This window comes from Epinephelus moara, chromosome 19, assembly GCF_006386435.1.
Source record: "Epinephelus moara isolate mb chromosome 19, YSFRI_EMoa_1.0, whole genome shotgun sequence".
Classification (NCBI taxonomy): Eukaryota; Metazoa; Chordata; class Actinopteri; order Perciformes; family Serranidae; genus Epinephelus; species Epinephelus moara.
The window spans coordinates 13,953,526-13,979,223 of NC_065524.1; the positions used below are offsets into that span (position 1 = coordinate 13,953,526).

Below are 25,698 nucleotides of genomic sequence, written 5' to 3' on the forward strand. Positions count from 1 at the left end.
GGTAGTAAAGTCAATTCAGATACTCAATACTCAATTCACATTTAAGAAGCAATACGACATTAGAGGGGACTGCATCAGAAAAACAGAAGATGACTTAATTCTAACATTTAAAGACAGACTATTACACTATAATAGCCTATAAATCCCGCCACATAAAAGAAACCAAAGAGCGCATAGTGACATCTGGTGGTTAACTTGTGAACACTAACAAATTATAGTAATTCTACCAGTTCAATATAATTCCAGTGCTCCAAATATTTATACAAACACTTAATCCTTCCCTAAGGAAAATGATATGACAAATCTTGCTTTCTCCTTTCACAGCTAAAAACAATGAAAAAATAAAAATGTTGCTAGTGTTTCATAATTATTTATATGACACATGACAGAAAATAGATCATTTTCTGTCATTATGTGTCATATAATTATTTATATGTCATTATGTGTTATCTATGTGACACATAACGACAGAAAATGATCTATTTTCATTATAAGTATAAAGTAAGCAAGTAAACTAACTGTGATAATGAACTTAGACAATTATTACGGACTAGAAGCTGTTTCTATTTAGTTTATTTACAAACTACAAAGAGGGCTTGCAGTGTATTCTTGTCTTGTGACATGTTTATTAATAGTCATCGCGCCATATTATCCACAGCACCACACACTTGCACGTAATATCAAGCCGTATTCTTTGTTTCTAGACTTTATGTTTACACATAATGACAGTATTAAGTTTTGAAAGTGTGAATCAACATTTTTGTTGTTTATGAATCTGTAAAAAGCGAACATCTGAGCGATGAGATGACAAACTGCTTTAATACACGCGCCTCGCGAAAAGTGAAAGTGTTGAAATTAGATTAGTGAGAGACAATGAATAGTGTTTATGGCAAAGCACCCACAGTTACATTAATATGTAAGAGGGTAATTCTGCCACCTAGAGGCGAAATTGAAACCAGCTGTTAGAGAATAAAGAAGCCGATATATCTAGCTAATATTACTGTGCTGTGTGTGCTATGAAAGTCTGACATACATACCCTGTATGCCAGGAAAAATAACATATTATAAATGGTCAACTTTAACCTGTAAAGTGTGGTTTTCAGTAAATATGAAAATACCGCAGCGCCCGAATTATACGTCATCAGTGCGCGACGCGGCGTGCAGGACTGTGAAGGACGCCGACAGGAAGCTTGTGATGAAATAAGTCAAATATAAAGGTTGGTGTAATATTACTGTCACTCTGGGTTATATCACAAATTAGTCAAGAGACAAACGGACAATTCGGCTTAGTTTACTCAAAATATAAAATAAAGGAAGATGTATTTTTGAGCCCGTTTAGTCTCACTTGGTTCAAGCGAAAGTAGCGTTAGCTCACGTTTACTTGCCATTTGGTAAGGTTACTGCATAGTTAGGGTGATAGTACCGGCATATTTGAGCCAGAAATACATCTGAAACGCAGCAGGTAATGATATATTGTCGATTTTTATTCATTTTAACCCTTTAGTTATAGTTAGACATGAGACTAAGCGGGATTAAAAGCAGAAGTATGTAGACTGTATTGGATACAGTCGAGCTAATGTTGTACACCAGGTAGTGGGAAAGACAGATTAACTGCAGCCACATAACTACCGGCTGTCAAACTGTCTCCTCTTCTCTCCAGCTCTGTCAGGAGGAAGCTGTTATGATGGCGGTGTCGTGTCTAACTCGAGCCCTGCGCTCCCTGACTCTTTCCCAGCCTGCCCTGCTCTCCTCTCAGGTAAACATCCACTGCCTTACATGCACACTGGAGATCTGAATCATCACAACATCTCAGCTACTAAACAGTCTGCAATGCTTGTTGTGTTGACAGGCGGTTGTTCAGGCCAAGCTGGGAGCTCAGGTGCCCAGTGCAGTGGGACAGTGGAGAGGCTTCCTCACCACAGCCTCTCTGGAGCAGAACAAGAGATACTGGAAGCAGAGGGAGAAGTACACCATCAGGGCTATAGGGATGAGGAAGACAGGAGGCAGAGATCACACAGGTAAACACTGTGGTCAACAGTAGAATAATATAATGAACAACTGTGAGTTTACAAGCAATTCTGGGGGAGTATGGGGTCTAAGTTGGCTCAACTGTACACCCAGACTCGGAGTTGTATAACGGCTTATGTGGCCCCAGAGGAAGCTTTGCATTCTGGGTATTTGTGGGCAGTTTTAAAATCTGGCACAGTCAGTGTTACTCCAGTCCAGGTTCAATTTGACCAGTGGATCTCAACCTTTTTTTTTTTTTTTTTTATCTCAACAGTAATAGTAATAATAATGATAATAATAATGATGATGATGATGATGATAATTACAAACTATTTATACAGCACCTTTCATACAAGAAATGCAGTACAAAGTGGATTACAATAGGGGCAGTATAAGCACTGAGTGCTTGACATGAAAATACAATGAACAAAATAGAACTGATTCATAAAATCATGGAGTTGTAAAACTGTAAATCATCAAATCAAGTATGATTTTAAAGAGTTGCAGCAGCGTGAAGCTTAAATAGAAAGTATAAGCGTAAAAAGGAAGAGTTTCAGACCTGTATCAGGAAGTCAGAGCTAGTTAAAGGCTAAAGTGAACAGATACATGTTTAGCTTTCTAAATATTTAGTGAGCTCCTTCTCTGATATCTATAGGTAGTGTGTTCCATAGCTTTGGGGCGTAATTGACAAAGGCTGTGTCCCCGATCTTCTTCCGGCTGTTACTGGAAACCTCCAGTAATCCAGCAGCAGATGATCGCAGTGTTCTTGGAGGCAAATAGTTAACAAGGGAGTTAGCATTGTAGCTCGGTCCCAGCCCATGTAGGGTTTTGTATACAAGGAGGAAGAGCTTAAAATCAATTATAAATGTAACAGGAAGTCAGTGCAGAGCAGCTGAGACTGGCCTGATGTGCTCTCTCCTCTTGGTTCTGGTTAATAGCCGAGGTGCAGAGTTTTGAATGAGCTGAAGTCTCTCAGTGGTGTTTTTATGGGAGGCCTGTAAAAAGTGCGTTACAGTAGTCGAGGCGGTTTGAAATAAAGGCATGAATCGATTTCTCTGCATTTTTTTCATTTAGAAATGGCCATACCTTGGCTATGTGTCTGAGGTGGATAAATTATGTTTCCGTCGCCTTGTTAAAGCGGGACTTGGAGCTTAGATCTGAACCAAGGATCACACCAAGACTTGTGACCTCAGATTTAATCCAGGGAGTTAAATTACCCAGATTATTAAACAGCATTTCTCTTTTTACTTTAGGGCCGACAAGCAGGACCCCGCTTTGATATAATTAAAACCAGAATTTCGTAGTTGTCAACTGGGGATGTTCCCAGCGACAAATTTCCCACAATTTAAAAATTTGACAAGTCAACTAGTCTAAAAGTAAGAAAACACTCAAACAGTCAAAATTGAGCACAATTTAATCCATAAGGTTAAACATTGTCTGAAAAAAAATTGCGTATATTATAAGAACCATTAGAAATCGTTAATGAAGTGTTGAACAAACAAATTGTATTTTAAATGCTGCTGAAATGTGTGGCATGGTTCATTATGCATATTGCACATTATCCTACAAAACATGACCACTCAATTAACAAAATAACATTTATTTTCTGTGTCTTTAACGTCCTAACTCATCTCCATTCAAACACACATGAATACAGATACACACACACTCAGTTTAAGTGACTAGTAGTTCTGGTGCTGATTAGCAAGGGTAGCAACATTTAATTGACCAGTTGACAAAATGCACACGTCCCTATTATGACTCGTACTCACGCAGGACTCACTTCAATACTGAATTAAATAGTGAAAATAAACTATTCCCCGTTTTTCTGGAGCCCCCCTGGAACTCCCTCAAGGACATCTGGTTGAGAACAACTGGATAAGACGATGTAAAACAGCCTTTGCTGTAAACCTGTACAACCTTGTGTACAATTATTTAATAGAGTAAAATGTTCATAAAACTTAAACAGGTTTGAAATGGAGCTAAAAAAGCAATTTGAATTTGTTTTGTGTCAGACAAAAGCAATTCAATTTTTTTCCTTGGGCCATAAGACACACTGATGGACATTTTTTTGTAACCATTTCTGACATTTTATAGACAAAGTTATGAATTAATCAGCTGACTAAATAATAGGCAGAATAATTAATAATGAATCATCATGAGTAATCAGTCGTTGCAGGCCTGGTTTCAAATATTAAATCGAGCACCTGTTAAATCGTTTTATGAGAATCACCTAATAATAATTTCCCCTCAGGCCTCTACTTAAGTTGTCAATCAGAAGTCAAGTTCAGCCTCGGGTTGAGCTGTTGACAGCATTTAGTGATGTATTTGCTTTTATAACAGCTGTCTCTGCCGTACAGGAAAGATACGGACACACGGTATTGGTGGCGGCCACAAACAGAAATACCGGTGGGTAGACTTTCAGCGGCTGCGCTACGAAGAAAACAAAGAGTCCCAGCCATTTGATGAGAAGGTGGTTGAAGTGCGGTACGACCCATGCAGGTGAGATCAGCTTCCAACACACAGGAGTCTGATTAACATGTGTATTTAAAGTCATGATAATCATCATAATCTGTTTGACACAGGTCTGCTGACATCGCTCTGGTAGCTGGAGGCAACCGGAAAAGATGGATCATTGCTACAGAGAACATGCAGACCGGAGACGTCATTAAAACATCTGCAGTTATTGGACGCATGGCAGGTGTGAGAGTCACCCTGGATTTTCATCCAGAGCTTCCAAACAATAATCTGTACCGAACACAAATCAAACTGCGTCCTTTTGTTGTACTTTGCAGTCTCAGCCAATGAGGGTGACGCCTACCCGCTGGGAGCACTTCCTGTGGGGACACTGGTGAACAACCTGGAGACACAACCAGGGAAGGGAGCCCAGTACATTCGTGCTGCAGGTAATAGATTACTTGCATGTCATTTTAGGGATTTTAGATTCTTGCTTTTGATGCTGACTGATATTACTGAATATTTTTTCAACTAACTAGTCTTTAAAAATGTCATAAAATAGTGATGTCATAATTTTAAAGTCCACTTAAATTCTTATCTGCTCTGTTATCGTGCATCCTTGTTACACTTTCACGATTGTTCATTTCATGTAATGTTGCCTGAAAGCCTCGGGCATTCGGAACAAGGTAATGGCTGCTGTAAAATTTGTCGATTCATAACACCTAAACCAAATATTGTGGTTCATTTTGTTTTCAGGCACAAGTGGCGTTTTGCTCCGTAAAGTCAACGGAACAGCAATCGTCCAGCTTCCATCGAAGCAGCAGGTTCAGGTGAGGTTTATCTGGATAGAGATTTTACCTGCAGTGATAAAACATTCTGCTTTAAACTCAATGTTGTCATCTGGACACACAGGTATTGGAGACCTGCATGGTAACAGTTGGACGTGTGTCCAACATCGACCACAATAAACGCATCATTGGCAAAGCTGGTCGCAACCGCTGGCTTGGCAGGCGCCCTTCGAGCGGCTTGTGGCAGAGAAAGGGAGGCTGGGCAGGACGCAAGATCAAACCGCTGCCTCCGATGAAGGTTTACGTCAACCTGCCCTCAGTCTCGTCTTGATAACACATGGGACGTGTTCAGGACTGGAGAATATTGTAATGTTATTGTAGTTGGAGCTATAATATGAATAAAGACAAACTGTTTGTACAGAAGATTAAAAATTTTATTAAACACAACTGCTTGTGAGAGCATGGAAAGAAACAAAACAATATAAAAATCCAAAACATATTTACATCTATAGTAAAACATGCAGAGTAATCCATATTTTTTTTTAGTGGTAAATTTAAAAATACTGTCATGTCATTTAAAATAGGGTTTGTGCAAAGACACTGGGCGGCATTTCAAGTAACAGGAGCAATGAGATGGCATGTTGTAATTGCAGTTTGACCATTAATGAAAAACTAACACTGGTGTTAGGAGTTAATTTTTTTGCTGTGCTAAAATTGTGGTGACAAAGTGAGCATGCCTGCTCATTGATCCAGTCTTGTAAAACACCCCCATGCTACCTCTAGATTTAGGGCAAAAAAAAAAAAAAAAAGTCGAGGTCAACTACATTGAAATACACTTGTCATTATGCCCGTTCAGTATGTAAAAGGCGAAATCTCATGACAAATTCCCTCAAACAACTCTGCCTTGGCTAACACTTCACAGCCCGAGTTTACACATCCATGAGGGCCAGTTGGTCTCCCAACAAAAAGAAGATAGTGAACCCTTCAAGAAGCAGGAGACAGGAGACTGTATAGTCACAGGCAGACACGTACGGTGGGAGCTGCAAAGTAGGCTTCTCAACATCAAGTGGCAAAACAAAGTAACAGACAGCCATGATGGTTTATCAGACCTCACAGGGCGCTTCGACATAAACATCCCTGCGGAAACATCCTGCCTTCTCTTGACTATAGGTAGTGGTTTACATTTCAAATATAACACCTCTTAACACTTCACCTCAAAAACAAAGGGTGTCCCAATTTGACCTAAAATATGTATAAAACCCACATGAAAGTGCATTACAAAGTGAGGGAAATGTATGAGAAGTTACATACCTAATAGTGTTTGCATTGTACAAGTCGACTTCATAGTTATGAGTTCTGGAAATATATTTGGCATTTATGTCAAGAAATAAAGGTAAGCTATTTGTGCTTTTTAATTTTCCGTGGGAGGGCAGGGATTTGCGATTCACAATAATAACATTTTGTTTATTATATTTATATACATTACTAAAAAAGCCAGCCAATCAAAGCTTGTAAATCTTCACTTTATAAAAAGCAACGACTATCTCATACAGAAGGCCCTTTGTCCAAAGGTTTCCTATTGCAAAAGTTTCACGTAACGCTATTCAGGGAGTACCATCGAACATATAGCACACCTACACAGACACACACAGGCAGTGACTTGGACATCTGGCAAGACTCCGTACACTTTTCATCATGTTTTAAAAGTAATTCAATACTTGCAATGCGCTCGACACGACTGTCAAAGCATGTTTCAAGTCCAGCTCATTAGTAATTTTCCCACCACAGGCCAACACAATACTGCATGACCAGTCTGATTAGGTTAGGCATTACTTGCACGTCCAGCCACGGTGACACTGTTATAAAGGACACAATGGTAATTGCTTGGTTAGGATGTGCACACGTCTTGTAAATGCTTACTGGGATTATATTTGGCCAAATGTGGAGCACTAACTGGTAAATTTATCAAAGCTAACATCTCAGTAATCTAAATACTGATCTCCAAAGGGACCACAGATACATCAAGTGTACGATTTTAGTTCTCAGTTTAACATACTATGAAGTTTGGCCAAGCCAAGAGCTCTGGTGGTTACACTGTAAAACAAACTTGACTTTGGCACATCACTGCACATCTGGAGAAACCCAGTATCTGCTAAGTTACTGCAGGTCTGTGAGACGCGCTCTCAGGTAAGCCAGTACATCAAGCTGAACACGGGGGAGGCTGGGAAACTGAAAAACAATTCAGGACCTTGAAACGATACGACAGTTCATACAGTCACAACTAAATTTGGCATTCAGCTGTTGATAGTTGAAATATGTTTTGTGGTGCCACGTTACCCTGCTTCTAGGTAGATGTTACCGTACACTCTGAATGTACTCTAACATCCATGCAAAATCTTCAGCACTTTTCATAATGAACTGATTGATGAACATGTTACAAATGCTCCATAGCTACATTCCTTATAGCTACCTTCAGAAATACCTTGCTTTAGATGTTGTTTTATTTGCTTTAGGTACACAGTGTGCTTCAAAGCAACGAGGCAAAACAGAACGTTTCTGTTTCTTCCTATAAAAATTTACCTTTTTTGAGAAAGTAAAGGGACGAGTAAGAAAACTGAGCACTGAGTTAGAAGAGAAGGATTCCATCTAGATTCACAGCAATATTCCAACTTTCAACAACAAACACAAACACGGTCTCAAACGATCTCACACACGCCACTGCACATCACCATCACACTCCTCCATTGTCTATAGAGTAACAATAAATGTAGGATTTCACAGAAATAATAAAATGTTAACAAAAACAAAGTGCAAACACAGCTGCCATTATCGAAATGTGGCAAATTGTCAAAAACCTCAAAATACCTCCGAGGCGGTAGCACAAATCTTACAAAATAGTACTTGTTCTTTTTGTAGTGTGTAAAAAACAACAACAACACCCAACAACATCAAAAACATCCAACTGACGACATGAAATCTGTGTGTTGAACACGTGGTTGTGAGTCAGTAAGATTTCCACAGGAAAACTATAACTGCCGGGGGCCCATCGGCTTTTTCCTCTAATTCTCTGAAGCCTCTCGGTGAGACAAGTGCAGCGGAGAGTCTGGTGGTGGCGGAGTGGGTGGTGGCCAAGGTCACACGGGCTTAGTGTAACCAAAGATTCCCACTGGGAAGTGCTTGACATGTGTTGGCCACTGGGCAGCGAGCTGGAAAAACTTCACATCATTCCACTCCACTCCATCAATAGTGACTAAGGACAAAAAAGGACGATTGTTAAATCCACAAATAAATTAATTATAACACATTAAAGATCTCTTAACAGGTGCTGCAGACAATCTGCACAGACAGCTGTTACAGAGATAATTCTTTGTTTACTCGACTGACATTATTTAATACATCAAATTATCCGGACACCAGGTGGCAGTACAGCCTCAGCCTTACCTCTCAGCATGGTGTGCTGGTGCTTGGCTGTGCAGATCAACCTGCTGATGCCATCAATCACTTGGCTCTTAGAGTCCAGCTCTTTCTCCTTGGGCTTCTTGCTGAGAAAAATCACTGGAGACAGAAACAAGGAGGCATAAAAACACTTTCCTCACACTTTTTTTTTTTTTTTTGTTGCTGTTAAAGGGAAAGTCCACCAATTTTACACATCAAAGTGTGTTTAAAGGTCTTGAAGAGTGCTACTGCATATGTGGGAGAAAGCTAAAGGCTTTTGTGGCCCCAGAGGGAGCTTTGCATTATGGGTATTGAGGGCACCAGGTTTTGGAATAAAAAAGATGATATATCTGGTTCTGCTGCAATGATTTTCATCCTTTTTTTGAATAATCTCTCCATTGTGAGTCCAACAATGTCACAGAAGTGCAGTGCTAAATCTGGGGAGTATTCTTTCGACCTCTCTCTGGCAGTTTTGCAGTCTAGTTTGCTGTGTGTGTTTCGTATGCTGGGATAGATGACGTTCTGGTGATGAGTGATAGCAGCTGTCTTAAAAACTGACAAATGTAACTATGCCTTCAATATTGCTCTAAATAAAAAAAATGTAAAGGTATGCAATATTAATTGGTAGGTCGGGTCTAGCTCACAGTCAAACTCAAAGCCCCTCCTGTATAGGAAGCGACCACTGACCATGCTTCATAAGGCAACTAGGTAACTAGATTTCGTTTGCCTCCAGGGCCAAGGTTGATGCGAACCAGCTTCCCTTTACCCAGCAGTTTGGAAGCAAGACATGGGGACTTTATTTATTCATGGACAAACTGAAACCTTCACTGTACATTTACTACAACTTGACAACTTTACTGCTAATTTCCTCTCTGCTCTGATCACCAACATCTGTCTGCTCTGAGCGCACACACCATCACTCTCTCTGTTGAACCAAGGCTACGCACTCAGCTCTGCAGGGTGAGAGCGAGGAAAGACGACGAAAGTCTCTGCGTGTTCATTTTGCTGTCACATCTCGTGAAAACAAATACTTAAGGTGCAAGTTCTGTCACTAAACGATGTTGTTATGTATCCTTGCGCATTTTTAATGTATACAGTGTATACCCAAGACTACACTACTGCGTTCCTGTATAGAATATATTATATTGTGGCTATCAGGTATGATGTTTGTCATGTGCTTTGATTCCAAAGCGTACCTTTCTTGTTCTTCTCCTTGGTGACCACAGTCATGGCCATGCTGGGTGGAGGGGTGAGCTCCCCTCCACAAGGCAGGCGGCTGACTTGCAGTGAACGGAAATTACTCTTCAGGGTGTTCTTCAGTCCCACGTCTCTCTTCTCTCCCTCCTTCTTCTTCTCTGGGCCTTGCCACGTCCAGTAGTCCACCTGGAGCCCCATCACCTCGCTGCCCGAACATGGAGAGCTGCAGGGGAAAACAGGCAAAGTCAGAAACACTACAGAAACCTCTTTTTGTGTACATCACTTGTTCAGCACAACTAGTAGTGAGAAAGAAAAAAGTATCTGTTGTCGTACCCAGCTCCAGAGAGGGCGGTGGACACGGAGGGAGACTGTGGGGGAGTGCCCCCGATTTCCTTCCCATACGGACCAGCCGATGGGGGCGTTGGGGAGGACAAGATGCTCGTGTTGACCCCCATTGCGTCATCTGAGTCCACTGCAAATTAAGGGTGAAAGTAACAAATTAAAGTTAATAATTAAGTTAATAAATAAAATAATATTGGGTCATTTTCCTCTTTCCTGATCTGAATCTGTATCCAGTGAGTGACATCTCTTCAGTTACGTTTCTGTCTCAGCACATAAAATCAACAGTAAAATGTTGAACACACCAACCTGACAAAACACTATGATAGACTGACAAAAGCCTGTCCTTACCTGAAGTTGACAAACTTTGCTCCACAATTCCAACTTTCACAACCTGCAGGAATAAAAAGAGTGAAAGGTTCAGTGTGAAACTAAATTAAACATCAAAGGAAGCAACAATTCTGTCTGCCATGTTTGCAAAGGCAAAAAGAAAATAAGAATCTTACCCCAATAAATGGCACAAATTTCTGACAGGAGTCCTCATCAGGGCTGTAAACAGAGAGTAAAGAGAATGTGAGTTTGACCAGAAGTGGCTTTTTTAACACTTCAACACTCCAGAGGTGCACATGAACACTCAATGGTCCTGGAGGGAAGATGGCTGTGGCATGACCTGCACCATGTCCCATCGCAGCAGAAATGGCACATGACTGACTGGTGTGAAATGGGGTCATCTTGGGATCATGTTATAATGAGATGAATGGGAGGATCGCTCCTTACAACCAAAAGAAGACGGGGTCTTTCTTATCAGCCAGTACTAGGAGCTATTTTTATGTATGGGACTAAAGTTTGGGCCCGGCCCGTATTAACCGTGCGGCTTCTTTTCACTTCTACTAAGAAGTGTTGAGCATATCACTGGTTCAACAACACATGCCTTAACAAAGATAGGAAAAAAAAACAGTACAGCAGTCATTGTCACTTAAAGGTTAATACACACATAGGTTACACCGATTCAAAAATGCAACCCGATATCTTTCTGCAACCTGCTCTAACATGCAGCTAAACTAGCTGGTCATTCTCTCCCAGTCTTTCATGAGCCTGCAAAATAGACTGCACCCAAAGCAAACAGCAAGACGATGAGGAACGCTGCCGGATCCTGTTCCAGCTCAGATTCTGGACTATGATTCCCCCATGGGGCTGCATGATATGCAGAAAATATGCCATATGTGAAATCGTTGTTGAATACCACAATAACTATATTACTTGTGATACATAAACAGATATTAAAGTATCAGCTACTCAGTTCTTGACTCAGACTGTACCTGTACAGTACCTGTACTTTTGCCACATCATCTCTCCTGTATCCAAAATACTGCCAGATGGCTGACGTGCTATTTTTTTAGGCATCAGTTCCTTTCTGGTGTTCGCACTTTATTCTGCACTCATCTTGTCACACTTTCCCGCTTCAACCATGCAGAGTAAAACAGCAGCACTAGTCCAATAAACCTCATTTGCCTGCCTACAGATTCCAGTGACCAATCAAATGATGCCTAACAGCAAGGGCAAGGCATGTATCAGACAAAATAATAATAATAATAATAATAAAGTAATATCATAGTTTATATCACAAGGTATACTGTGCAATCCCCAGCAATTTTAGAGCTATATTATTTCCATAAACTGTGTAGAAGAAGAGGAAGGAGCCTCCAGATCTGAAAAGTGAAGTCAATGCCTATATGCCTTAAACCTTGGGCAGCTCACTTCTAGTGGCCAGCAGGGGGCGACGCCACTAGTCGCAAAAAGAGGTCTGATTGTACACAAGTCCATGGTGTCTATCACTAGTTTCACATCTTCTTCAATACAGCACAATGTCCATTTGTAAATTATGGCACCATTTAGAGTAAATCAGGCGATAAAGCAGGTTATGCTTTAGGGCGTGGCAACATTGTGATTGACAAATAGCTAAAGTAGCTACCACAGCAGCCTGTCGATCCACACAGAGAAAAAAAGACTGCAACACCCAAAATGCCAAACTCAAGTCTTCAAAACGATAGTCGACAAACCATTTGGTGACATCACTGTGGCTACGTCCATTTCTTTTATGGAGTCTATGATTATATTTCAGTGATGTTACACATTTCAAGGTAAAGATTCTGCAAAGCAACACTACCACTTGAACAAAGCACACAAGCACTGAACTGCAGCAGCTTCTCACATCCTAACATCTTAGTAACAACTCGCTAGTTTCAGCCACATGATTTAATAACTCTGGCTGCACCATTAAAATGAAGAAATCTTAATAAGTAAAGACTTAAGTAGTGCATAAATCAGTGATGGGATATATCTGCATTGCTGTCCATTCAAAAGCAATCAACAGTCCAAACAGGAAGTGAACACATATCTCACAAAATAACATTTATAAGGAGACAAACCATAACTTAAACTTTACTGCCGATCCTTTGTAAATGTAGGTATTACTTTGTTCTATTAATATATGCATACATGCAGAAATATGTTTCATAGTTAGCTGTATTAATGCAGTTTAGAAAGAGTGGGAAATATCAGATTCACATTACAGGCGTTATTGTTTTGTCTTTTGACATGTAGCCACTCCTGTGGGTAGATTAATACACGTCCTGAGACTCGGGCAGCTCACTCTCAAGTCAACATAAAATCTGTAACAAACTTTGCCTGTGGGTCACTCTAAAGGACTTCTATTCATTTAACAAAGCTTTAATATTGCTGGATGTGTGAGTCAGAAAACCATTTCCACTGTGTAAATATTTAGGGTTGTTTTAAAGGTTGTTAGGCAAATCTTCACGGCAACAACACAGAGGACAGAGTAAGAATCAAAAAAGGTCACACCAAACCAAAGACACAAGTCAGGACAGAGTGCAAAGTGAAGTTACAGTGAGTATCGAGTGTGAAAAGGGAAATGTTAAGACACAGCAAGGAGCTCAAGCCAAATGGAGGAGAGAGAATCAGGAGGTTCAAAACAAAACAAAAAGAGTTGAATTAGATACCTGATGTAAAAATCAAAATACAAACTTCTTTTCCTTGAATGCAAATCAAAAGGGAAAGGGGGAAGAAGGAATGCGACAGCGTTAAAACTGTGTTGTATTTGGTACCTTCTGACCAATAGGAAGCCGTTCTTACAAAGAGGGGAAGGGTTTGGTCAAACCTCAGAGAGACAACCAACAAATGCACACAGAAATGCAGCCGACTGACTGGGTAGACGCTGGACTTTGTAGATGCAGAGACTTGTGCTGATCTGACAACTGAACCCGTGCGTTATAATCAGTCGTAACCTTTTATCAAACAGTGTTACTGTTGAAATGGACCTGTGTATCCTGGACTCATTTATGTCAGAATAAACAGATGCGACTCTACAGTGACAGTTCACTAAGGATCATTATCATCACACATCAAAGCAACTTGTGGGTGTGTGTTTAATGTATGTGCCTGCTTGCATGCATATGCATTTTAACATCTTCCTCATGCAGTAACTGATGATCATCTGAAGCTATATTTGTTCTAAGGCTCACTTTAATTGAGAAAACAGACATTCTGAACATTAGTATCAGCCGTCCAGGTTAGACATCATGCTTACAAGCACAGAAATGCACAAGAACATACATGCATACACACATAAACATATGCAGTGCATGAGTGTACTCAAACTTAAATCATCAAAGCTACTTTACCTCTTCTGTTTGTAGGTGAGCATTGCTTCTGAGATGGGGAACTGGTGGGACACGTTGGCACCGACCAGATACTGAACCACTCGTCCTGCTACATCAATGTTGTCTGCGGGGAGACAGATTGTTAACAACACGCCTCTCCTCTTTCATGTCTGACTAACAAGCTGCAAGACAATTGATGCAAATGCTAATTTTCACATACAGCAGATCGCTGGAAGACTGTGCATTAATCATTTTCATTCCACTGAATTAAGGAGGTGGATGGCAGGGAGGGGCTGCTGAGTGTAAAATGTCATTAAAATGTGGGTGAAGTCAGCCATACGACACACAAGATGAATTGTGTGTCAAGCTGGAGGCCTGTGGGCTCAGCATACATTTTTGCCAGCTTGAAATGTGGATACACAGGCTGATTTTTAATGTCAACTTATACCTATTGCCTCTCTGCAGTTTAAACTAACCTCCTTGTGAAAGAAAGCACTCACAGCAATTCTTATCCAAACTCTGCTTTTTGTGTTGTGATAGCAGCTTATGTCAAGGATAAAAGAGTGAAGGGAAAAGAAGAGGACCCAGCACTTTTGTTTTATCATCTCATATGTTTTGCTTGGAGCTCCTTTAGAGGTGAATTTAACATGGTGTGTGTGACTGTTGCACCTATGGGATGTAAATTAAGTGAATTATTAGGTGGGGATAGGTGAGGATTATCGGGCTTGTCTGGGCAGGACAAGTGAGACCTAAGGAAAGGGGGTGGGAATACAAGCTTAAACATGGATGTGTGTGCCAGCAAACAATTACGAGAGTTTCAAACTGCAACTCTGATAGTCTTTGGAGTAAATATCTGAGTGAGAGTTCTGACAGCCTGGTGGTCTTCTTAAGCAGCAGTAGACAGTTTACAGGGAGGAGGAGCAGTGCTATAATCTAGAGCCATTCGTTACACTGCAGCAGGCTGTGGCTGTCTTTTGCAATTGGAGGAAATCTCTTCTTCCTATCCATCAGCCCCTGACCCATGCTCTGACCCCATTTCTTTCCCTTTCAAGTTGGCTGAACATTAGACACGCAGCCTTGCTTTGTAGCCACACACCACAGCTATGCATCCTAACCTGAGGCGGGCCGTTCCGTCCTGCAGAACAGCTCCCTCCATGCAGTGTCCATAAAGATGCTGTTGAACCTGCTGTCAAATGAGGCCACATACTTTGCCAGAGGATGAGAACCTGTGAGGGAGTGCAAAGAAAAGCTTTAAGTAAAAGAAAATGCAAAACATATGTAGCATTTTATGCTTATATTTGCACATGATTTACCTATGGGGATGACCAGGAAGCGTATGTAACTGAGCCAGTCAGGTGTCTTGTTGGCCAGCTGCTCCACAAAGAACCTCAGGATGGTGCTGAGGTAACTCTGGTCGCCTGCCACTGCCACCTTCATCGTCGGTGGTGTCTGAGCATTGCAGTTACAGCTGCGGGGGTTTCAGATAGAGAGGAGGAATAAGTAATTAAGAGAAAGAGATGTGGGTCAGAGGGGGCGTGTGAGAGAATGCATGACTGTCTGAAGATTTATATCTCAACAGGGTTTTTCCTGCTTTAAAACCGGTCTTTCTTTTTAATGACAGCCAGATTATGTCAAGTTATAATTTATAATAACAGGCACTTGCAAGTTTCTGCAAGTCTTCCTGAAGTCAAACCAAATATGGCAGCAGCTTTTAGATCCTAATCCTACACTGACAAACAGAAAACCAATTTTATCTTTAAAAAATAGCCAAAACCCACTGAAACTCAAGTCAGCTCAGTTAAACTGGGTTGACTGGTTGCTCACTGCAAACACGTAAAATGAAAAATTACATTTCGGCTTATAAATGACTTGTCTTATAAGTAATAATGTATGTAAAACATTTAAGTTGTTTTAAAGGAATACTTCACTGCCTAAGGACTTACGGACTTTGTAGCTAAAAGCTTAAGGATTTGAGATATGAAAGTTTTATGAAGTAAGATACTGTCTACAGTATGCGTAGGTTTTAAAATGTCCATTTTCTCTCAGTGACATCACTTGAGGAAAAACCCTGCAGCAAGTTAAAGCAGCGGCAGCACAGAGCGAGCATGTTAACATCAGAGACGTGCATGGCTCCACATGACATGGCCCCAGCTGGAGTAAACAGGTTGACTGAGGAGCAGGTGTGTTAAGAGTGAAACAGTTGCAGTTCGGCCGGATTACAGAGAAAACGGGTTTAACAGAAGCAGAGAAGCAGACTGCGACAGCCTCAGTCTCCCACTGACATGACATCCTGAGGAGACGGCAGGCAAGCAGATGGATCCAAGAATAAGAGAGAGAAGAAGGCTGAACTTCAGCTTTTCATGAGAAAACAGGCACATTCACAGACAGAGAGCTCTTCAGCAGCCTGAGCCATAGCGTCCTGGAATTCTATGGCACCAAGCCACCGTAAACATACATAGTTTGGTGAGGAGTATTCAGTAACAACAGGCAGTAAGATCACACTTTCTGGTGACCCGTGTCATTCAACCAATGCGTGTGTATGCATGTACGTATGTGACTCACAATCTCTGGATGCGTGTGACGATGGTGTTGAAGGCAGCCTGAACATCGGCGGCAGAGCAGGTGGACACAATGGGCTGGCCCTGTTCATGGAGCAACTCGGATACATACTGCACAAGAACACACATGAGAGGGACATGATGGGTTAATGGATATACAAGAGGCAGGGCTGATCGGGTCGGAAAGAGAGCAGGAAAAACATGCTACTGGGGTACAACAATAATTCTTTGGTGAGAGGGTGCTCCAACTGATTGGCCACCGATCCTTATCTGCCCATATTCATTCTTAACAGTGGTCTCTATGAAGGCTGATCAGAGGAACCAATTGGACGATGCCAAACACACAAGACAGTTTTTATTGGTGCACCTAAAAAATAAAAAATATAAGTGACACAGGACTAAGGGTGCTTTCAGACCTAGAGTTGTCTTGCTTTGGTCCGAATCAGGGATTAATTTTGTTACAAAGTTTTATAATCACTTGGTTCGTGTTCTAACGGCAGCATTTACAAGCGGACCAGATACAATGCCTTCATGGGGAAAGCTGCTTCTGATTGGTCAGAATTTCCATGCGGGAAAAATCCAGGAAGTAAACAAAACGCTGAAGAAGATAAATGTGACACTTTCTATTGTCACAATGGAGGGACAACTACGCTGGTTGATTTTAGCGCTGGTCATAGTGGACTATATTGTTTGCATTGTTTATTTAAGGCAAACCATACAGTTTGAAAACGAGGCGCGGCTCCAACTAAAAAAAAAAATTGTTTTGATACATTGGATGTGCTGATTGTGCATATTAAGGCAGTACAGGAGGAGGTGCACATTAATAATCCTCCAGGACTGTAACATGCTCTGCGGTTGTTTCGGATCAAGGCCACAAACTAACTGCACCAGAGTTTGTTTGTAACCAGACTGAGACCACCTCTTCAAGAAGATCTTTGTCTTGTTGTTTTTGTTGTGTGATTGCTGTGTTCACACCTGCCCAAATGAGCTGCACTTAGGGGGCAAATGAACTTGAGTTCAATTGAGCCAAACCAAACAGGGCAGGTGTGAAAGCACCCTAAGACTAAATTAAAAAATAGTTGACAAATGACTAGTTGCCTTGGTATAATTTATTCTTCTAACCTTGGTGTGTTGTGCACATTTAGCTTTTATTCCAATTTCCATTTAGTAGTAGTTTATTTTATTCCACAGGAAAGCTTTATCTGTTAAGCTCTAAGCTGCTCCCAATAATCATGGTGGGCTGCTCTGGTTTAAGTTGAGCCTCTAAGTAAGAGAGTGGAATATGTTGCACATGTTGGCTGCCAATAAAAAAGACAGTTTTCTCGTCTCTTAGTATTTTTTACTTAATGTACAAGGTTGTTAATAATAGCCAAATAAATAAAAAAGTGTTACACAATAAATAGAAGGCTTCACATAGACCCTCTGATCGGCTCCAAAAATCCTGTCGGAGCACCCTTACTTTTTATTAAATCTCTTTGCAATGTGAGGAAATGCTTGCAGCAGGCCCCGTCCTGCCTGGCCCAAGTGCGTCTACCATATATGAAGAGATGAAGGTAAGGGAGTTCATGATTTTAGTGTTATGTATGGAAAATGCACACACCTGTCCTTGCCACTCCATGGTGTTGATGAGGATGATGCTCTCTGGCAGGCGTTCGTCAGAAATGAGGATCTGGTTCAGCTGGTCATAGACAGACTTTCTGGGAACCTTTGAGACAAAGGAGACGCAGAGCGTCTGAGCACATTGCCTAAGAACATTATGTAAAGAACACATCTTGATGTTACATCTGCAGTGTATTTACCTGTGCTATGAGTCGTGAGTCAGGGGAGCACTCGCTCTCCATGCTGCTGGTCCTGTCGCTCTGGGCCTTGGAGTTCTGTCTGTCTTTCATGGAGGTGCTGCGAGGACGCCTCTGCAGCCTGTTCTCCATTTTACTGAGGAAGAGATGAAACACAAGGAGCTCTAAGTGCATGACAGACAGGGCTCAGGAGGTAACACATTTCATAACATCTGTTGGGGAAACACCCATTTCAAATCTCGTTAAAAAAACATACAAATCTAGAGTAACTTGTGTGCTTACATGATGACATAACATTATCTTGTGTGCATGTTTCCAGATGTATGTACCTGGGAGACATGTGGTTTTGGGACTCCGTCTTGCAGAGCTTGCCAACAGTGCTGGTCATCCGTTCAGTGTTGACATCCCAGCTGCTCACCTCCCCCGGCCCCAGCCCGCTGTCGTCAGCCTCTGGCTCCTGGACCAAAAAGAAGGGAGGGGAGCAAAGATGAGCCAAAAGGGCTGTCAGAGGACAATGCTGATGTTTATCATACAACACAGGCACTGTCATGTCCCATCTGCTACTGCATCAGTGTGTCTCTCAAGTTCTGGTACATTCTCTGTCCTTTTTTGTGTGCGGTGCATCCGCAGCATTTTAAGAGCAGGAGTTGAAAGAGTTTAGGGCGGGTGGGGAGGTAGGGAGATGCTCGCCTGGTGAATAATTGAGCTGAGCTGCTGAGGTTGGAGATAATGATGCGAGCCCACCATGACAGATGAGATGAAAAAAAAAAAAAAGTCGTGGTCTCTTAGCAGGTGGCTGGGGAAACACTGTGCCTGCAGTTTAGATATTCGGTTTGAACTGGGTTAGTGGAGCGGTGTGATGAGCCGGCAGCCCGGCGCTCAGAGGGGGAGTCTGGGTTAACTGAACAAGGTTAGAGTGACCCGACAGCACAGAGAGACAACAACAAACACAAACACCCCTCTTTCGATCCTCATCAGTCAGGATTTATCTAGCATGGGGCCGCCTTGTCTGCTCCACTGATCCATAATGGATGACTGTGCTGTTTGGTCTGCCTGCCCTTGCATACGCCCTCCCTCTTTGCTTTTTCTTGAAAAACAACTAAGACCCATGGGAAGAAAGGGCACTCAAGTGGAGAGGGTAGGGAAAATCGGAAAAAGACATGCTGCTCAAGGGACATTTAGCTATAAACAAACAAACAAAAAAGTAAAAATACTGCTGTTGCAAACACATACCCCGACGGTTGTGTCTGTGATGCTGTCGTCTTGATACCGGGCCCCTTGCACTTTACATCTGTCCACGGTCAGAAAGTCACCACTCTGCAGGGTAAACACACAAGCATACACATTGGATCAGTTTAACCACAGAGGTCACTCCTCTGGTGAATATAAATGACAAAATGTCACAGCTCCTTATGGGACCGCTATGCTCCATCTGCTCAGGTCAAGATTGACCACTCTCAGGATGTGACCAATTTCACAGTGGTAGCTCCACACAGTCGAGCTCGGAGACGGTGGCAGCGCTGGCGAGTATAAATATCTCTCAAAGCTTCTATACGTTTCAGTACAGCCGCCTACTAACACCTAAACCCCCAGAAGAATAACTGACGCTCTTGTGTGCTCTGCTCCAGTTTGCTTGACTAAAAGTGTTTAAGTGCATCTTGTAAAATCTAGTTTAATTTATTGCAATATTAGATCAAAGACTTTCCATTTTGCCTGCAAGACGCGTTTATGAATTTCGACTGGAGACATTTATTGAGCAAAATGGAGGGCTATAGCAGTCTGAAATGCTCCAGGCTGTTTTATTACAGGCTAAAATGGATTCCCAGATATTTATAAACAGCGTTCCCTCTCTAACCATCAGACTCAACATGTCTCTCTCTCTCTCCGTTTCTCTGTCCTTGTTGTTTCCAATGGGCCATAAATCTGTGAGTAGGAGTTCAGGGATTGTTCCATCCAATCTTCTCTCTGAGCATATTTGTGTGTGTGTGTGTGTGTGTTGATGGTGGTGGAGAGGTCATTCTGTGTCAGTCCCTATAAATACTAGAGGGCTGTAGAGGTGAAGAGGGTAAGGACTGCAGGCCCCCACATCCTCATTTGCAGGGGTGGAAGCTGGTGGGCTGCATGCTCAGAATATCTTGCCTGTAGCATCATGGTCCTTGGGAATCCCTCAACCACAATAAGCACAGAGGATTGCCAGACATTTTAACACTGCCCAGGGGCAATTCCTTTATGTAACACTGTTTACCAGGAGAGCCTCTCCAGTGGTCGAGAGGAAGAACTTTACGGGTAAACAGCGGGGCCCAAAGGCATCTGACGGGTTAGTAAGAGTGCCTGGTGACCAACTTACAGGACATGACAGCTCTCTCTGCTGGCTTTTTTGGCTGTGTATGCTCCCAATTTCTGTCTGGGAACTGGAGTGAGACATCCCTTCAAAAAATGGCCTGAAAACACAAACAAAGATTTGAATTAGAGGAAACTAAAATCCCAGGAAAAATGCTTTCCTTAGCCTCTTTTTCTAAGCAGCTCCAACTTGAGTAAGAGTAAAAAACTATATCCTTAAATAAACTACAAGTAGTAAGTAACTTCATTAGATGCAATGTATTACATTCACACAGGCCCTCAACAGGTTATAACAAATGAGTGCACGTCATTAAAGTGCCCTATCCAAAACCAGACAAATGATAAAATACGTGTGGTTAAGCACTGTTTAATCTCTTCCATCACAACAAGGAAAAACTTTGCATCACTAGCAGAGCAGAGCAGTGAGCTGCTTCTGAAATACTCTGCAGCATGTCTATTGGAATTGCAAGCACTGTCAGGAGTGGCAGCTCTGGTGGGCTGGTCACAGCCGGAACGCGGTGCAGCTGCGCCCGGAGGAATTCACTGAATCCTTTAAAGGAGAGGCTTGGACTGGACGCAGTCTACATTGTGCGTGTGACAGTGTGCAAAACATAAACTCTGTTCCGTCTGCAGAGCTGTGATTGGCTAAGAAGCTATTGCACAATTGCTGTCATGTGTGGCTAAATATATCAGTAAAAGTAGCAAGAAGTGTGTCGCAAAATGTAATGGAGTAGAAGTATGTATCTTTTATAGCAAATGTACTTGAGTACGTGTAAAAAGTATTCTACAAAACAACTACTCTTAGAAGAACAATTTATTAAAAAATATGACTCAGAGTTAATGTAATGCATTACCACCCACCACTGGAAATCACACTGTAACAATATAGGCTGTGAATAGAAATATTTCAATATCTAAGAATATTGGGCGACTTATGAAACGATGGTCTTATAGGAAAGAGTACAGACATACTTGAGTTTGGGCTTGGGCGTGCTCAGAACGCTCTCATTGTCCTCCATCTCCGGCCCACTGTCACTCTGGTTGTACACCTCCAGACTGTCGTAGAGTAAGTCCAGATCCTCCTCCACCTCCTGGGTCTGATCGACCGGGTCAGAGTCCAGGACCTGTACGCACAGGGTAGACACATCATCAACACATCAGTACACTGTAATCAAGGATTAGTAATTATGGCTATAGATTAAATAAGTGTAGGGAGTGACTGGAGCTGTGCATTAGCTAATCACTTTCACAGCTGGCCTAATGGTGCTTAAAGAATGAAGGAGAACACTGACGGCTATAAAATGAGAAAATCTATGCTATAAATACGTCCCTGCCTTGGTCCTAAGCAGGCCAATTAAAAGGTAAGTGAGTGCTGGAGGAGAGCTGAGGTGCTGAGCCTTGATCTGCCAGCTGCACAGCGGGGATGTATATCATAGGAACTGCACACAAGGCAGGCTTGTGGACTAATCAGGTGATTAATGCCACTCCATAAGTGCAGAAGCTGGCAGGGAGCAGATAAACACAGTCTGTCCCCTCTCTTCCTCCTGGCTATGTATTTATAGAGCTGTAGCCTTGCACACTGCCCAGCCACAAGGAAGGGATTAGAGACAGGGGACGTGATAAAAGATCATTGGGCCACCTGGAGCTTCCAGAACCATCCAGAAAAGCACAGGTCAGAGACTCTTGTAAGCATCACTAAATTAAATACACCCATTTTTTTTTAAGTTACATAAAGGGGGGAGTAAAAAGGCAGAGCAAATCCTCGTCCAGCCTGAGACCCTACATGGTTAAAAACAGAACCTAATCTCTTATACATCTTTCTTGATGTAATCTATGGACATTGGCGTCAGAAAAAAAAGAGGAAAAAGGAGAAACAAGACAATGACTATCTTAGTTACTCCAATAGATTTCACAGTTCAATGGGAAATATTATCATTATAATGGCCTAACACAGATTATGTACTAATGGACATCTAGGGGTTGTTGCACACAAATGGTCGACTTCCTGCTGATGACCTGATTACAAGCTATTATGTAGAATCCTCAGACACATTTATAGGAACAGGACTTGGGAGAAGAAAAAACACAAACCTAACCACGACGAGCATACGAATGCACATTTATCAAGTGGTAGAGAATAGGGTCGTTAATGGATTCTGCATACGGATAGCTGCTAATGGAAATGTATGAATCATGCATCCATGAGCACAGCGGTAATGCGGCCTATAGCTCCCATAATGATGCTTGTACCTCTGTTGCAGCAGTCGTTTCTTTACAGGCGATTCTCCTCCAGTCATGAGCACATTAACTGCAGCTATATGCTGTTTAGACAGTCAATACTGACATTATTTTCTCCTGCCCTGAGGGCAATTTAATAACTGATATGTTTCACAGCTGACTTACTAAAAGCTTCATAATAGAAGGACTGAGAGACTCCAGGCAGGTGCACTGAGAAGGATGCTGTACCCCTCTAAAATGCACCACATCATTTGCTTTGACATTGACCATCCTCTCCTGGGTGTCAGTCAAAACAAATGCAATTATTCTTTTCACACTCACCTCATCTGTTACCTTGAACCTCTTCAGCAAGGCCACAAACTTCTGCTTGAAGTTGGGTTGCTGTAACAGAAAAAAAAACACGCAATTATGAGAAAAAGACGCCCCTGAGAAAGGACTAACTGCCATTAAATACGCATGACAGCTGGGCTCGGGCTTATCAGTTCTCCCAGTAACTTTTCACTGGATTACTCATTCACAGCCACTCTATGTAAAGACCATTATAATCAGTCCAGTGAACCCACAGTGTTCGTTTACGTGTTCATCCGTATCGTCCTAATGGCTTGGACAAATGGAACACAGTGTGTGCTTTCCCTTAAAACGCTTGTACAACAACAAACACAGGTCTTAAGTTATTGTCATAGTAAATGATTGGCAAGCATAAAACTCTGCTGGCGGAAAAGAAGGCGACCAACCCTAGTCATGGAGGTGGTTCGGATCATTTTCCTCCGGGGTTTCTTGGGCTTCCTGACCTCGTCGTCTTCATCGTAAAGATCCTGAAATACAGAGAGGGTGGGTGACATATCTGAAATGTAAACATAATTGTGCCACTACATTTCTACCTCTGTACATTTAAAGTTAAATGTAGAAGATTCATTATTATACTAACCAAAAACTCTGACATTACTAGCACAGTCAGTATGAAAGCAATACAACTACATCTTGTTAAGCTATATGAGATGTTATTCATTTAAGTGCATTTAATGTCCCTGAATACTGCAGATTTGTTTATATCTAAGCGTTTACTGGCACTGACCTGGCCATGAACAGCGTCATCGCTGGCTTCCTGCTCTGACGAGTAGCTGTCATCGTCCTCCTCAGAATAGTTATCCATGTCTGGGGAACGGTCTGAGGTAACACACAGAGAAAAACATCAAAATACAGGGAGGAATGTCTAGAATTACATTAGGCAGTGTTACATCTGCACAGACTCAAATTCAAAGGCATGTTTTTAAAACTTGGGCTGAGAAAAATGGGGTTTTATGGTGAATAAATTAATTCTAAAGTCACTGCCTTATTATTGCTAAAACTCTGCAGAAAATGTCTTTGGGAGTAAAATATGGCTATAGGAAGCAATTTGCTGAATTAGAAACAAGCTTCCTAAAGTCAATATGAAATGTTCTTATACTGCTGATGGAGGGCAAGAAGTGTTCAAGGGAGAGTTTGGATCTTTTGAGGTGGGCTTGTGTGAGCTCCTTACCCATAGTCAGTGTATTACCTACAGAAGATGCTAGTCAGCATACTCCCAGTTTGGAGGAGGAGGCAAGAGTAACGACATGGGAGCTAAGCAATGTACAGCTGTGGGCGGGGCGGCAAAAAAATAATATTCTTTTAAGTGTGTGCCATGTTTAGAGTATTTGCATTGCTTTACCTTGCTGTCAGACAGCCATTTCTGACAAGGAAATTAAGCTGTTACAGTGCTCTCTTCAAAGCCAGACTCCATTGAGAAAACAGTAATTTAATATCGCTAAATACAGGAGCTGCTGGTCTACCACAGCCTCAGTCAATTAGTTTGCTTGTGTTATTGTGTGACTCTGGTGTTTTAAAGGGTTAGTTCGGATTCACCAAAGTCTCAAAATACCACAAACAAATGAATTGATCATGGTAGCATCTCCCATATTCTGCAAGGTAAAAATGACTGTTTGTCAACGGAGTATATGCTACAGAGGATGGAGGGGAAACTGAGGTTGTGAACAGCTTCCCCACCAGGTAAAGCCGTGAAAATACTGTAAATATGGCATACACATAAACTGTTCTAGATTTTTTTAGGTGGCCCAAATAAACCCTGTGCAGTTCATTGCCTAGCCTCTGTACCAGCAGCCCTGCCTCTTCTCCAAACTGGGGGCATGCTAACAGTCATCTGCTCTTGCTGATACATAAATGTGGATAAGCACCTCATACAACCCCCTTAAAAAATCCAAACAATTCCTTCAATCATACAAAGCAGAATGATTCTCTCATAGTGTAAATGATGCTTTCAGTACATTGCATAGTTTTCCACAAATATCAGTTGGAGCCCAAAGACAATTTTCCTCCTCGAGTGAATGAAGTTTCTTAATTTCCTGCCCTATTCTACATAGTTAATCAGTAATGAATTGCTTCGGCTGCTTGGCAAGAATAATGAACAGCATCTATGGTAATGCAAAAACATTTTCTGCGCACATAATTAAATGCTAAATTTGCTTGCTGAAATGTAATGAAAGTCTTATTATATGCAAATTAGATTGTAGAGCTCTTTTTGCGATCTGTGTCTCACATTCTGATTAAGTTTTAATGACATTTCAGTGGTGGAAGTTTTACTATTGTTTAATGTCAGATTTTATTGGTTTGAACAGCCACATTCCTAAAGAGGCAGATTTTACTGTGTGTCTGACAGCTGAGGACAAATCAGGTGATGGAGGATCTTTTTTTTTTACTTAACGGCCAATTCTGACTTCCTTCTGCCTGTGAAACATCCTGTTCTATGCTCTTGGATGGGATGGATGTTATTAAGAATCACTGCAGAGGAGAAAGGCGAAAGATAAACATCTTTGCTTCCCTCACA

At 41.7% G+C, this 25,698-nt stretch overlaps 2 protein-coding genes across 3 annotated transcripts in view; one reads left to right on the forward strand and one right to left on the reverse strand.

Annotated features, from left to right (window-relative positions):
• The first annotated feature begins 1,095 nt into the window (after positions 1 to 1,095).
• mrpl2 (mitochondrial ribosomal protein L2) lies at positions 1,096 to 5,699 on the forward strand. The gene is made up of 8 exons (XM_050070537.1): positions 1,096 to 1,217; positions 1,661 to 1,756; positions 1,850 to 2,018; positions 4,368 to 4,509; positions 4,593 to 4,708; positions 4,803 to 4,913; positions 5,221 to 5,294; positions 5,377 to 5,699. The coding sequence occupies exons 2-8, from the start codon at positions 1,682 to 1,684 to the stop codon at positions 5,581 to 5,583; spliced, it is 894 nt and encodes a 297-aa protein (XP_049926494.1). The 5' UTR covers positions 1,096 to 1,217; positions 1,661 to 1,681; the 3' UTR covers positions 5,584 to 5,699.
• A 2,473-nt stretch (positions 5,700 to 8,172) lies between these two features.
• zmp:0000000755 (phosphofurin acidic cluster sorting protein 2) overlaps positions 8,173 to 25,698 on the reverse strand; it is a 57,598-nt gene continuing 40,072 nt past the window's right edge. The window contains exons 6-25 of one of the 2 annotated variants that reach the window (XM_050070512.1): positions 23,911 to 24,002; positions 23,570 to 23,650; positions 23,157 to 23,216; positions 21,570 to 21,721; positions 20,605 to 20,698; positions 19,491 to 19,574; positions 18,587 to 18,714; positions 18,261 to 18,393; positions 18,062 to 18,166; positions 16,466 to 16,572; positions 15,217 to 15,371; positions 15,019 to 15,129; positions 13,925 to 14,027; positions 13,244 to 13,276; positions 10,730 to 10,772; positions 10,575 to 10,617; positions 10,218 to 10,356; positions 9,884 to 10,107; positions 8,694 to 8,807; positions 8,173 to 8,502 (exon numbers count right to left, since the gene is read on the reverse strand). In XM_050070512.1, the coding sequence (XP_049926469.1) occupies positions 8,387 to 8,502; positions 8,694 to 8,807; positions 9,884 to 10,107; positions 10,218 to 10,356; positions 10,575 to 10,617; positions 10,730 to 10,772; positions 13,244 to 13,276; positions 13,925 to 14,027; positions 15,019 to 15,129; positions 15,217 to 15,371; positions 16,466 to 16,572; positions 18,062 to 18,166; positions 18,261 to 18,393; positions 18,587 to 18,714; positions 19,491 to 19,574; positions 20,605 to 20,698; positions 21,570 to 21,721; positions 23,157 to 23,216; positions 23,570 to 23,650; positions 23,911 to 24,002 (2,117 nt within the window). In that variant the 3' untranslated portion in view covers positions 8,173 to 8,386. The remainder of the gene's footprint in view (positions 8,503 to 8,693; positions 8,808 to 9,883; positions 10,108 to 10,217; positions 10,357 to 10,574; positions 10,618 to 10,729; positions 10,773 to 13,243; positions 13,277 to 13,924; positions 14,028 to 15,018; positions 15,130 to 15,216; positions 15,372 to 16,465; positions 16,573 to 18,061; positions 18,167 to 18,260; positions 18,394 to 18,586; positions 18,715 to 19,490; positions 19,575 to 20,604; positions 20,699 to 21,569; positions 21,722 to 23,156; positions 23,217 to 23,569; positions 23,651 to 23,910; positions 24,003 to 25,698) is intronic. The other variant, XM_050070513.1, reaches the window with a different exon arrangement.